Raw genomic sequence first — 14,741 nt, 5'->3', positions numbered from 1 at the left:
CCCTGGTGGCATTACAGGAGCCTTCACGGCCGCTGACAGGTTGACTTCTCGATCGCTGGCTCGTTTAAGCTGGAATAAAAACCAGTGTGTATAAAAACCAAGTACCAGGCGATGTTCCCCTGTACTTTGCAGTGCTCCAGTGAACGCAGTCCGTCAACACGCAGAAAACTCAACCGAGCTGGAAAATACTGCCTTTGCACGTAGAAAGACGTAGGGTGAACGTTCATCAACAACATGGCGTCCAGCGAGATTTCAAGTCGGAAGTATGTCACGGGACATCGCTCATCAGGGTTGTGCAAGTAAAGTTTTGCTGCACGCCCTTACTAGTTCTGCATACGCAGAGCAGACGAGTCGGGAGGTTAGTGCACTTGTTGAGCTGACCTCGTGCTTCGTAAAGTAATGTATCGAAGGTAAGAGGGCAGGGCACCATGTATTGTTGTCTAGCTAGAGGCCACATCATTGTATTAAACAGAAAGGGATATATGTGTCTCCCGAAAAGTTTTATTTGTTTTCTGGGTGGCGATTCCAGAATGATTGCAAGAAGCATGAATTAGGGCTGTGCAGGAGATAGGGTTAATTATTGTTTTCCTGTCTTGTCGCATGATTCAGTAGTGCACTTACGCTTACTTGTCACATTAATAGGGACTTACAGTAGGTCGCACACGAAAGCATGCAAGAGTTTTGCGTTGTTTGGGGGAGCTTGTGCCCGTCACTTTCAGGGCGGAATGAGCTCGTGCCCACTGGGCCCGCAATCCGCAGTTGACAATCTACGAGAAATACTTGATGTAATAATAGCTGCAATGGTTCCCAGTGGCTGTCTACAAAGAATTACGAATGCCTGTAACTGTGTTAATAGATTGATTCTGGGAAGCATGAAAATGAAAGCAACGCTATTGGCATGAGTGCAAGTTGATTGGCGATCACTCATAAAGGTAGAAGTTTTTTTTTTTACTGACGCTCGTATAAGAATTGCAGTTCTGTCGCTTTGGCAGCAGCAGTACCTTTGCGTAAGCACAAGGTTTTGCAATGTGTAGTACATCTTTTCAATTTTGTTATTGTATCCACTCAGAATATCTTGGAACAGATGGGCAACGGGCGCATTCAAGTTCCGTTTATTTTTTTTTGACGGCCCGAGCTATGTCGCGGCCTGGCTATGCATGTCTTGTCATTGAGCTCATTCGCACAAATTAAAACAGCCATGGCATGCTTACATGGGCCGATACCTCCGACTTCGCAAGTCTTCGCCTGGGTTTAAGGAATCTTTGCTACTGCGCAGCTGTACGCACAAACACATTTTAAACGCTACAGCATTCACATCTTCATTCGAATGGCTCGGACTTTTAAAAGCGAGCAAAACCACGAGGAAAAAGGGCACTTATCTTGAGGCAGATGTCTTGGGTGACGCTGCCTTGGACTTGCGGGATGCACTTCGCTGTCGACAAATGCTGTTGTGCCTGTATTATCTCCTCTAGTCCGGACGCCTGACATACGAGCAACCTTCCTTCGCAAAGGTTCGCCTCCCTAAAAAAAAGATACCGTTTCTCAACGGTACAAAAGTTGCAATAATATTACAACGCGCTTTGTGACGCTGCAGCACAACTGGACAGGCGAATGCCACACTAGGGCAGATTTGCGCCACAGTGCAGTGCCATAGGTATCGCTCCAAAGCGCCCCCTGGCACGGCTGAACGGTTCCATAGTGCTTCTTGGAAAAAGAATTGATTTGTTTCGGGTGTCGGCAGGGTTCTCCCCAGAAATGTTTTAGATGTGGACATCTGACGGTTTCCAGGAAGTTTGGGGGAGGAGGAAGGGGCGATTGCTGTTACTTTTGGAATTCTTAGCACTTCCTTGCCGTGCATCAGCGATCCCATTTGCGAGAATTAAGCGGTTCTTTTCCATAGTGCTATACTAGTCTGCCAAACACAACAATTTAGAGCAACATACATTCTCAAAATCAGCGTCATCTTGTCCAGCAGAGGCAAAATATAGAGGTGGCCTGGGCATAGAGATGGCCAGCCTGGTGAATGGTACTTCCACCCACTGTGGGGAGAACCACAGGTATCGGCGTTCCTTTCGGAAGCCGACAGGAGCCGCTCGTTCACCGACCGAGTGTCTGACGTGCCTCCACGCAGCGCACGTGCGCCCAGTGCCGGCTGGCCTTCTGCTCGACCTGCCTGGGCAGGACGGAGGAGCGCACCGGCCGGTGCCGCCGGTGCCGCGCCCTCTCGGCACGACCCCCGGACCGCCAAGCGCTGCTGGGGCTGAGGGTGCGGGACCTGTGTGCCCTGCTGCGAGCCCGCAACGTCTCCCTGCACGGCGTCACGGAGAAGACTGAGCTCGTGGACCTGCTTCTCGGCCAGGAGCCACCAACTGGCCGGGATCCGCTTCAGGGGCAAGATCCGCCTTTCGGGCAGGACCGGCCTCCTGGGCAGGACCGGAACACCCCGCCGCCGCCGGTGAGATTGCGTCTTGTTTGGAATAGGCGAGATTGCATTTTGTTCGGAATAGCCACCATATTTTCCGGGCAAGACGTGTTTTTGGTACTGAGCAAACTGCCTTGGTTGTGTTTATTTGTAGTCGCTGACGGAGTGAGAATGGCAGGACCCGTCTTTCGAATATCCAGCCTCCGGCATTCCGCCGTGCTTTGGCCGCTTCTGTGCTGGATGTGCGCCAGACGTTGCAGCTTTGTCAGAAATGGGAAGCTCACGCTGGAGGCGGGACAGCGGAACTGCTTCTTACTTTTCTCACTTTTTTAGTGACTATTGTAAAAGTTAAAATTTTACGTAGTGTGGACTGTCCATGGGTGCATACTATACAAGGTTTTGTATTTTCAAGATCACCCATTACTAGAGACGCGACAGATTTTCGTGAACTATAGATTAGGTCGACAATGATTTCTGAATGGTACAAGGTTTTCGGTGTGTTAAAGAGTCACTGACATATCAAAATCATATTTTTTTATTTTGATACGATTGATAATTATGTGGACATTACCCTCAAAATTCGAAACTTTGGAATGCAGTATTTGTGACGTAAAAAAACAATTTCCATATGCCAAATTTGAAGTTCACGCACGATTTGCGCCAGTGCGGTGACTTCAAATAGTGCAAAGTCCAGCGAGTCGACTTTGTTTCACGCCTCCGCTCCAAACTGCCGTTGGCCGTTGCCGGTGCAACCCGAAGTGAGGAGATGAGGAGCGGGAGAGAAAGGGCACCAGCTTACAGGGAAAGACCGGTTTGGTTTCTTCTGTGCGTGCCGTGCCGCCTGCCTATCGCTGCGAGCAGATGACGTTTGACGTCTGAAAGGCTGCCCCGGTGGAGTCGCATTCGAAACTACGACACACAGACACCAAACCCAGTTGTTTTGACCGTTTAACGATTTCCTCTTCCAAGTCTGAGAGGTCGTCAGGCACCTTAAAAAGACCACTTCGTCCGATTTCCCGACTCGCCGATCATCCTCTGCAATGTGCGTCGAGCACTGCCATGTGTTCCGAGGGAGGATACAAATCCAGGAGGCGACATCACACCAGACTCCGATTTTTGGCATTTGGCCGTTAAAAAATATGTTTTACGATTGCCGTTATTAAATGTTACAGCAATGTCGCCTACAAAGCTTTTAAATTTTATGATTTTTGACGAGACAAATCAGAAAGAGCGAGGAGGTGAGGAGCGGGAGAGAAAAACGACAAAAATAGCAAGGGGCGCGCGCGCTTGGGTAAATTTTGTTTTTGCAATGCGGTATTTGTTTGCGTGTTTATGACTACAACTTCCATTGTTTTAGACAAAAAAAATAAGACCTTTGGGATGTCAGTGTTCCTTTAAATGAAGAGAGAATTCTTTTAGGTGTGAGTGATGTGCTGTGTGTCGGCTATGCACCGGGAGCCGACTATCTGAGGAAAATCTTTTTTTTTTTGTCCTAAATTTGCCCCTGCAGTCAATAGACTGGGTGCGGAGAAAAACATGTTACTTCCACAAATCCGTTCATGCAACGCTGCGCATGCTGCATCCTGGGAACCAGTTGGTCGAGGAGCCCACGATGGACTTATCTAATGGAAGCTTTGCAGATTCTTTTTTTAGATAGATAATTAAAACACCCTGTGCACTGACTCATTCTTTGTTCTAATTCTTCTGAAAATACTAAAGCACATCTTCTAAAGAAAGAAGGAAGGCTTGATCTTGAAAAGGTTGGTCTGTCATTCAACTGGTTGACCTCCTATACAACTGCGGGCCTGGTGTTGCATTACTTCGCCCATTTATGTTATGACGGACAGAGACAATTGTGGTGGGCCATCTGCAAAGTAGAGGAACGAAGGGAAGGCTGCACCATATAATCAAGAAGGAGGAGTGCCATTTGGAAATACTTTGCAAGGGCAATGGCATTAATGGTGCTATGACCGGCATTTGATTCAACACTTCGTATACCGATAGGTACCACAACTCCCCTTGCAACCTATCTCATCCAGCATTGATGAAAGCATATTGAAAGATTACTGGGGTACACAAACAAAAAAAAACAACAAATGCTTACAGTCTTCGTGCACAATACCAAGCCCCTGTCAGAAAAGAGGACGGGAGGTATAATTAACCATGTGGCTGCTGACGTAGTACTTGATCTGCAACCTTGCAGCGTTGTGGGAGACCACGCTTTTAAAGAAGTTTTGACAGAAGTTATTCCTAACCTACTGTCTTGCTGTGCACTGCTGCACGTGTTTGTGCCGTGTATGTACAACGACACCCGAAAGAAGGTTTAAGGAGCTCACCAGGATTTATGACGATGGCACTAGTGCTGTTGCCTTCACAAACGACATGGGGGCATTGCATGCTAATATAAGTTATGTGAGCTTCTCCAGCCATCTTCTCACTCCAGATTTCCTGATGAAGCAGTTCACACTAAGAGGAGGCACAGGAGCAGTCATGCCATAGGACAGTGATTCTCAACCACTGATGTTTTGAAATCCCCTTCTTGTTCAGCGTTTAGATGATTACAATGACAAAAGGTAAATAAAAAGAAACTAAATGTGTGCAAACCAACTTTGGAGCTCTGAAACTGAGAATAATCAACCCTACTCTCTAGGCACAGATGATTTAGTTTTTTGGGCTTTGTAGAACAGCCTGCATCAATAAAAAAGGAAAGTTTAATTGCTCTTCTTCACTGACATTTGAGAGCTTTGTGGACCGGAGGAAGTCCTTTGGGGACCCCAGAGGGTTTGCGGAACCCCATTTGAGAACCAGTGCCGTAGTAGTGATAATCTGCTTCATTTTCATGTTCATCAGCTTCCCTTAGCCACCAAACCTCTTAGCCTCCTTCAAAGCATCCATGCCAGAGTACATATGGTTTGCAGCATGGTTGGTACAGTCCTCCTTTTCACTGCCTTATCGTAAAGATTGAGGCTTGCAATCTTTAAAAAAGCTATGCTGTCATCATCATGCAAGACTGGTATACTACATGACATGCCTCTCCACAGAGTACCTGAATATCGCAGCTCCAGCTTTCACTTCCATGGCATGAGCAGACCCATGAAGGTTGTTATGACACTTGGGACGATGGCTTTTCTACCATTCCTTGTGGCCTGGAAACCCTGGTTAAACCCTGGTTTTGGACCTTAAGTGCATAGCTGGTAGTAGTTACTTTGTGGACTTGAGTCAGTTACCAGCCCACTGTTCAGCTTGATTGCCACACCAACACCGAAGTGGGAGGTGTGGCCACATTTGTGTGACATCCCATCGTTCGAAACACGCACGTCTAGCAGTTGATCCTCACCACTAATCTGCCATACGTACAGACTGCACCCCACTCCTCATTACTTTGTAGACACCCTTCATAGCTGCTGTTGTAGATTACGGGAATTCAACTACCAGAAGAAGAAAGAGACGACAGGACAATGCACGAGACCACGAACGGCAGGATCGGGGCACGTAAGAATAAAACGGCCACCAACGAAACGGACGCGCTCGGGTTCTTTCCTCAACATAATTTGGTGCCGAAACCCCTTGAGAAGCCATGGACCGCCTCCGCAGAACCCGTGGCGTTGTCCGCTCCGCCGTCTCTCGCACTCTCGCCCAAATCGACGCTCTCCTGGAGAACCCGGATTCCACTGAAGTCCAACTGCGAATCCCACTTGAGTACCTCACGCAAAAGCAAGCCGCACTCAAAGACCTCGACAGCGACATCCTCGCGGCCATCACGGACGACGCCTTGGAGGACGAAGTGTAGGGTGCAGAAGAATACCGGCTACGCATCAGCACCTCTCTCACGCGTCTCCACTACACCCTAGACACTTTCGCCACCAACCCTCAACCTCGGCTCCCGGAGGCACCTCCCGTCAACCCTCCATCAACCGCAACAATAGTAAGGAGCCACCGGACCGTCGCCCTTCCAAAACTGCAAGTCCCCATGTTTGCCGGTAACCTCCGCGATTGGCAGGGATTTTGGGACCATTTTAATGTTACCATCCACGCAAACCCTGATCTCCCACCAATAGAAAAATTCAAATATCTCATGACGTATCTAACAGACCACGCTAAACGCGCCGTCGAGGGAATTCGACTCTCCGACCAAAACTACGAACTCGCAGTACGAACACTTCAGGACCGGTTTGGACGACGTGACATTCTAATCGACGATCACATTGATCAGCTTTTGAACTTACCTGTGATTAACACCTCCAGCGACGTGGCAAAACTTCGTCAGCTTCACGACGCAATACGTTTCCGCACAACATCACTTGAAGGGTTGGAGGTTCCACCTAGCAGCTACGCAGTCGTTCTTCATCGAGTTCTCATGCGCTGCCTTCCCGCTGACCTGGCTATCCTTTACCGTCAGAAGCTGAGAGAATCCACACCATCATCTTCAACGAGTACACCGGACCTGGCTCCAGAAGACCAAGTCAATATTATTATGAAGTTTTTGAGGATACAAGTCGAAATCAGAGAAGATGGCCAAATAGATCGCGCAAGTTACCATTTTCGACGAGGGCTATCGCCAACGACACATCAAGAATCAGTTTCGGCAAATCACCCTTCAACTCTCGCGCTATCGACGAAATCGGAAGGCTACCGATCAATTGCGTGCCCCTTCTGTGGTTCCCCGGAGCACGAACTCCAAAACTGCCAGGTCCCACTTTCAACACAAGATAAGCGAACCAAGCTTGCACGAGCGCGCTGTTGCTTTAAATGTGGGAAGCGAAATCACATCGCTCGTGTTTGCCGTTCAGGCAGAAGCTTGTCGTGTTCCACATGTGGGGGTCATCACTTCACCATCCTTTGTGAACTATCACGTCCCCTGCCAGCCCCATCGTACACTCCGCAACCTGAAGAGCCCCCTGAACACGCCACATCCATTGTTAGCGCGCCAGCTAGCAACTCCTGTTCTTCTCCTGTCCTCCTCCAAACAGCAAGAGCGTGGGCATCAGGGACACCAAGAAATGTTCTCGTAAGACTCTTGCTAGATACTGGCAGCCAGCGCACGTTTATCAGACGGGATGTTTCTGAAGAACTCGGCTGCGAAGTTGTAGGCCGGGAAGATCTAACCATCTACACATTCGGCAATACAGCTACCAAACACTCCTGTCGGCGCGTGGCTGTGACCCTTCAGGGCCATCGCAGCAATCAGAAGGTGACATTTGAAGCACTGGAAATCCCCGAGCTGTGCACGTTATCGCACCAGCAACTTGATGATCATCTGTTGACGCAACTTCATTCAAACGGATTTCAGGCCGCTGACATTCCTCCAGATTCTGACACAAGAGTGGACAATAACATAAGCGTCCTAATAGGTTCAGATGTCTACTGGCAAGTGGTCAAGGGAAGGATCCAACGCATGAGTCAAACCTTAACCGCCGTTGAAACCATTTTTGGCTGGGTGGTTCAAGGGACCTACTCTGGGAGTATCGGTCACCCTTCACCCAGAGCGTCGGCCCTTTTTCTCACCTGCCAGCCCACCGACCCTTGCCGCAACGCTTTTGATCCGTCAGAAATGTGGCGTTTGGACACCATTGGCATCTCGGAATGTACTGGGACAAGTTTCCTTGAACACCCAACGATGTTGGAATTTGAGAACGAGATCATTAAGGTTAACAACCGCTATGAAGTCCCCTTGATGATAAAGTCCCCTGGCCTTGGAACAGACAATGACAACCGATCCATTGCAGAGAATCGACTCTTCGTGCAGCTGCGTCGGTTCCGTACCCACCCAGAAATGCTTGAACAATACGATCGCACCATTCGGGAGTATTTTGATGAAGGTCATGCGGAGAAAGTTGTACCCTCAAAGGAGCAACCAAAAAACGTTTACTATCTGCCACATCATGCCGTCATTCGCAAGGATGCTGTAACAACGAAAATCCGTGTTGTGTTTGATGCATCATCGCATCTGAGCAACAAACCTTCGCTCAACGAAGTGCTTGACAAGGGACCCAACATTGAAAACGACTTGCTTCAGATGCTTCTCAAGTTTCGTTGTAGCCCCGTGGTCCTGATCGCAGACATCCGCAAGGCTTTCTTGCAGATTGGCATTCGACCCTCCGATCGTGATGCACTTCGTTTCCTATGGGTAGACCAACTCCCATGCAAGACAATCAACACGCCCAATGTTGTGGAATGGCGCATGACACGTGTCCCTTTCGGAGCATCCTCAAGCCCGTTCCTGCTTGCAGCAACGTTACGCCATCACATTATGTCCATGAGAGGACGTTATCCTGACATGGCGGATCGGTTGATGCAATCCTTTTATGTTGACGATCTCGTGCTGGGTTGCTCGTCGGAGGACGACGCCTTACAGGCCTACCAGCAGACACGGTCCATAATAACAGAGGCAGGAATGGACCTACGAAAATGGTCGTCCAATCTGTCCTCTTTACAAAACCAGTTCATGTGTGATGAAATTTCGTATGAAAATGCCACTGAAGGTGTGACTGATCAGCTGAAAGTGCTCGGAGTTATGTGGGACCGCACTAAAGACGAGATCATTCTCAGTACACAAAATGTGACGACTTACTTGACAACGCAATCAGCCACAAAGCGAACCATTCTTCAGGCGTTCGCCCGGATCTTCGACCCATTTGGTTACTTGGTACCGTTTACGACTCAAGCCAAGCTCTTGTTTCAAGCACTCTGGGTACGAAAGTGCTCCTGGGACGAAAGCCTTTCCGCTGAAGAGCTTGCGGTATGGAATTCTTGGTGTTCGGATCTAGTTTCACTTTCATCGCTCCGAATTCCTCGGTACGTGATTCCTCCTGAAGCTGATGCAGACCCTTCGATTCAGCTGCATGTGTTTACAGACGCCAGCCCACGTGCCTATGGAACAGCGATATACCTGCGGGCCGTACTTTCGAATGGGTCGTTCACAACACAGATCCTGATCGCTAAAGGTCGAGTTGCCCCTCTGAAACCGCATTCACTACCGCGACTCGAACTCATTGCCTGCCTTCTAGGAGCACGACTACTCAACTATGTGCGCAAAGTTTCTGGACTCGAACACATTCAAGCGTACTTCTGGACAGACTCTGAGATGGCGCTCCATTGGATTGCCGGCCACCCAAGTCGATGGCAGCCTTTCATCAGCAACAGGATAGTAGAGATCAGGCGTCTAACGGACACCTTCCAGTGGTATCACTGTCCCAGCCAGGACAATCCAGCGGACCTGTTGACTTGTGCCGTCCCAGCACCGATACTACAACATAGCGCCTTATGGTGGAATGGGCCTCATTGGCTCGCACAAGGCGAGGGAACGTGGCCCTCCAAACAATTAAAGCGAGATCCAAAAGGTCTCCCTATGGAAGAGTCAAGGCGCCCGACAACCACTTGTCCCGTGGTTACACCGGACCACACCTCACTACTCGACCTAATGAAACACAGTAACCTGACGCGTGTTCTGCGCATTACTGCATGGGTACGAAGATTTCTGCATAACGCCTCACCGCTTCCACCACTATCAGGCCCATTGACAGCTACAGAATTGGTTCAAGCGGAGGTCTACTGGACACGAACGGTACAAACAATGGAATTTCCAGTCGAAGTTGCAGCACTACTGTTGGGAGGAAGGGTGCCTTTCACTTCTAGTATTGCAAGCCTTCATCCATTCCTCGACGACCATGGATTGATACGTGTTGGAGGTCGCTTGCAGCAACTGGACGTTCCGGAGGAGGTTAAACACCCGATTTTACTCCCGAGTGACCACAGATTCACAGAGCTTCTTGTACTGGCCACACATGTCCGACTACTTCACGGAGGAGTCCAAGACACACTCACGGAACTACGACAGAGGTACTGGATTTTAAGAGGGCGCCAGACAGTGAAGAGAGTGCAGCACACCTGTCTCCCATGCCGACGTAGGCGACTCCAACCAGAGGAAGCACCTATGGCTTCCCTACCACGAGAACGCATAACAGAAACGAGCCCTTTTAATGTCGTCGGTATCGACTTCTGTGGACCTCTGTACGTGCGTGCTGCACCGTCAGAAAAGGCTTACATTGTTATTTTTTCTTGTGCTGTAACACGCGCCGTACACCTAGAACTTGCCTCTAACATGTCCGCAGATAGATTTCTTCTCGCCTTACGTCGCTTCGTGTCTCGACGCGGAGTACCATCTGTTGTTTACTCGGACAACGCGCAAACTTTCCATCACGCAGCCAGAGTCTTAAAGATGCTTCACACAGATGGTGTACAGGACTACTCCAGCGGACTCCGTATTCAGTGGCGATTCAATGTGGAGCGAGCACCCTGGTGGGGCGGATGGTGGGAAAGGATAATTCGTACCGTAAAAAACGTGCTGAAGAGAACTCTTGGACGCAGCAGCTTAGCCTTTGAAGAACTTACCACCGTACTTCATGAAGTAGAAGCCACCGTAAACTGCCGTCCACTTACCCACATCAGTAATGATCCGGAAGAACTAGAGCCCTTGACACCATCACATTTTCTCGTAGCCAAGCGACTCCTACGTATACCGCATGGAGCAGAAATCGGACCGCCAACATCGACTGCCGCTGAACTAAGGCGTCGTGCTCTGTATCGCCAGTGGTTAATAATGCAATTCTGGAAACGCTGGAAACACGAGTACCTACTGCTTCTGGACTCCGCACATAAGAGTCAGCCACGGTTATTACCACGGGTCAATCCAGGAGATGTTGTCCTCGTAGAGGACAACTCGCCCCCTCTTACATGGAAACTCGGGCGTGTAACAGACACCGTCTCGGGGAGAGATGGAATACCAAGAGCATGCACACTGCGCCTTGCGAACGGGCAAGAAATACACCGTCCCATTCAAGGACTTTACCTCCTTGAAGCAAACTCGCCAAGAGGAGGATCGAAGCCCGCCGGTTCGACATAACAGCAAGTTGTCTTCCAAAACAAACGAGACGGAACTCTATTTTCATGAATTGCGATAACGTTTCTTTTCATTCTGCTTGTGTGTTAACGGCTTCTTTTGATCCTGCCCCTTTTTTTGTGATTTTGTTTTCACATTACTGACACTGACCCCTCGTGTATTGTCTTGTCTCTCTTTTCTTCGGCCGCCGCGGGAAGTTGTTGTAGATTACGGGAATTCAACTACCAGAAGAAGAAAGAGACGACAGGACAATGCACGAGACCACGAACGGCAGGATCGGGGCACGTGAGAATAAAACGGCCACCAACGAAACGGACGCGCTCGGGTTCTTTCCTCAACAGCTGCATCGTGGACTTTTGAAGCAATTTTCTGGGAAGACTCCAGACATATTGGTGGAAGTAGATTCATGCTAGGAACATTTGCGAAACCAATCCCACAGTCGTGTACTGAGAATTCTGTATACACTGCAAGTTAATTTTGGCGAGTGTTGCCGATGCTAAGTGAGTGCGGTGGGCTTTGCCACTTCTCCACACGACGGGCACAGACGACGAATGCAAGGAGCACAGCTTTCTCACTCTTTCTTAGTTCCAGGGATGACCAGCCCATTGCGGGCACAGTAGGGCTCCCACCAAAGTCTTGATGCACGAAACTTCGAGCAAGCGGTAGCCTTAGAGCTCTCCAAAGTCGCTGCTGTCAGCTAGGTCTAGCAGCAGATCCTTGGGGCCCAGCGGCAGCTCTTCAGGACACTTTTCTGGTTTGAGCATCATTATCTTTCACTCAATTGTCGTCAAGTCGGTTCTTCTAGGGATTATCAGGGATCGGCGGAGATGATACAAGCTTCAATGGTCCTGCGAAGACCGTACATTCTATTCTAGCCAGGGGCGGATTTAGAGAGGGGGTCCGAATGTCCTGACCCCCCTCTTGATTTCTGCATGTGTAAAATTTAGGGCGTGAAACAAGGGGGAGGGGGTTCCTAAACAAATGGTACGCTGACCAACACCTGACCCCCCCCTCAGGAAATTCCCGCATCCGCCCCTGATTCCAGCATTGGCGCAGTGGGAGACGGCGACAAGATTACAATCGCTGAGTGACTTAGGGATGGCCGTGCAGTAATTTTCCGAGGCCACCTCCGATGCCCCTTAGCCTTCTCACTTTGCGCCTTTGAGTATCAAACGTAAACAACCTCCTACTGTTAGCCACCAGCGTCGCAGTGATAGAGTCAATGAATTTAGGATAAGCAAGCACATGAGGCAATCAGAAACCAAAACACAATGAACAGAAGGCTAGGGAGCAAATGGGCTTGTGGTAGTTTAACATAATAAAAACACCCCAAGACTGGGGAAAAGAAAGGACGGACTAACACAGGTCACAAACACAGCTCACGAGCTGTGTTTGTCCGTTTTTTTTCTTTTTCCCAGTCGGTGTGTTTTTACTATGTTCAAAACACAAACTTTTATTTTATTGTCTTGTGGTTTGTAAGAATGAATCGGAGCTGGTGCTTTGCCGAGCAGCCCAGTAGGAGTGCATACAGAGCTTCAAACTGCTTTAGAAAGGATGTTTTTCACATGGATCTGTGGCCTGAATGCAGTGCATAGAACTATCAACTAGAGTGCAAATGAAAGAAGAAATGTTCTTTCCATAGTGGGGTCCACATTGCACTAGGCCTAACCATTAGGGAGCAACAGCTGCTTTGAAAGTGATGAACACAGGGGTCTGCTTGCATCTCTGGCCAGTGCTCAGCCATCGAAGCATAAAAAATCATTTATTTCCTATCTTCGTTTTCACCTCAAGGACAGTAGTAAAAGAAGTCTGGCTCCTCGCAGAGCATTTCCTAGTATTCTCCTTAAAGGGATACTTCAACGAAATTTGAAATATTCCCGTCGTGTTCAAAAATAGGTTGAATATGGTCCACAATATCCGTAAATGACAATCGCACGTTTGTATTTTGATCCTGGTGGCTGTATTTTTCGTTATAAACGGCCCACTCTGGCAAGCGCTCGGAGAAGGCCCAGCTTAGAGCACGTGACATCCAATGCAATCGTGACGTAGGTCGTCTCAAGACGAGCAAAGCTACGGCGAGGCTGACGTAGAGAGGATGGCCTAGTCGTTCCAACCACCGAAGCGGCTGCTTTTGTATGAATTTTGAGTGACGGATTAATCTTCTATAATCTTCTAGGGGGACAATAGCGACTTCTGCGACACACAAAAGGGATTCTCGGGAAGGGGGGAGTTCCTCCTTCCCCCCTTCTCTCGTCGTGGCCGAAGACGAGACAACCTCCGTCACTAGCTGTCAAGGTTCCTAGACGAGCATTACAAACGAGGCGTTAGCGACATCCACCAGATGCTCTTTGCTAATCGTTTAATTCGTTTTAAAATTTCTTTTCGAGACTTTTTTAAAAAGATATTGGTATGTTCCATGTGATACTGCTCTTTTGAACACATATAGACCAAAAAAATGAGCGCCGAAATTTTGTTGTAGTATCCCTTTAATGTAGAGAATTAAGATATATGTAGGTGCATTTTAGATTACACATATGTTATCTTAACAATACTTACACGTTCCAAATGCCAAAAGCATAGCTTCTTCCTCCGACAACCAAATTTTGTGACTACTACTTCCCGCAGCGTATGAGCAATGCACAAAACTTCCTTTTTTCTTGGGGTGATGAGTATAGTAAAGTGTATGCATACGGGGGCGAATTTTGGAGGGGGGGTCCGGATGTCCTGACCCCCCTCTTGATTTCTACATGTGTAAAATTTAGGGTGTAAAACGAAGGAGAGGGGGAGGGGGTTCCTGAACATATGGTACGCTGACCAACACCTGACCCCCTCCTCAGGAAATATCTGTATCCACCCCTGTATGCATATAAAAGTTTAAAAAAAAATTAAGACATTCCTTATGAGTAGGCTGTATACTTTCCGGTTTTAACCGAAAAAGACTGATAAACATCCGTTGGTGTCAAAAAGAAAAAAATCTGTTAAAACCGGTAAACACCAGTTTTTGGACATTTTCGCACAAGCGGCAGTTTTTTTTGTTTGTTTTTTCACCCTAAAAGTCCTGTGTTTTTTTTCTTTACGGTCGTTGTTTAGGTTTTCTAAAATCTCTTAATAATCAAGATGTTTTTTGCTGGCATTGCTCATTACTTTGACCATCAGTTGATTTCTCCAAAAGTTGGTCCTCATTGTGCCCTTTTGTAGATAGCCTCGCTGAAGGTCGCCCTCCTTCTCTGTGGACCCTAGTTGGGGGGTTTGAAGCGTCTTTTATATCGTTTGGGTTGAAGCACGTCTGGAAGCTGCATTCACCAGACTGGCCAGTACTGTCCCAAGGCTCTTTGGACATTTCGGCACTTCCTGCGTCTAGCGCAAATGTAGAGCGTGCGCTCTCCACATCGCGCACAGTCAACAGGAAGGAGCGGGTGG

General features: G+C 48.5%; 1 protein-coding gene across 2 annotated transcripts in view; it reads left to right on the top strand.

Moving 5' to 3' along the window:
- The window catches only part of LOC8053056 (E3 ubiquitin-protein ligase RNF34), a 38,064-nt gene that overhangs the window by 8,487 nt on the left and 14,836 nt on the right, over positions 1-14,741 (top strand). For both annotated transcript variants that reach the window (XM_029995629.3, XM_029995630.3), the window contains exon 3: positions 2,132-2,455. In XM_029995629.3, coding sequence (XP_029851489.2) covers positions 2,132-2,455 — 324 coding nt within the window. The remainder of the gene's footprint in view (positions 1-2,131; positions 2,456-14,741) is intronic.

The sequence above is a fragment of the Ixodes scapularis genome, unplaced genomic scaffold, assembly GCF_016920785.2.
Source record: "Ixodes scapularis isolate PalLabHiFi unplaced genomic scaffold, ASM1692078v2 PGA_scaffold1__304_contigs__length_218370807, whole genome shotgun sequence".
In the NCBI taxonomy this organism is placed as follows: Eukaryota; Metazoa; Arthropoda; class Arachnida; order Ixodida; family Ixodidae; genus Ixodes; species Ixodes scapularis.
Note: the sequence above shows the minus strand (reverse complement) of the source record. Positions and strands in the feature narration are given on the sequence as shown.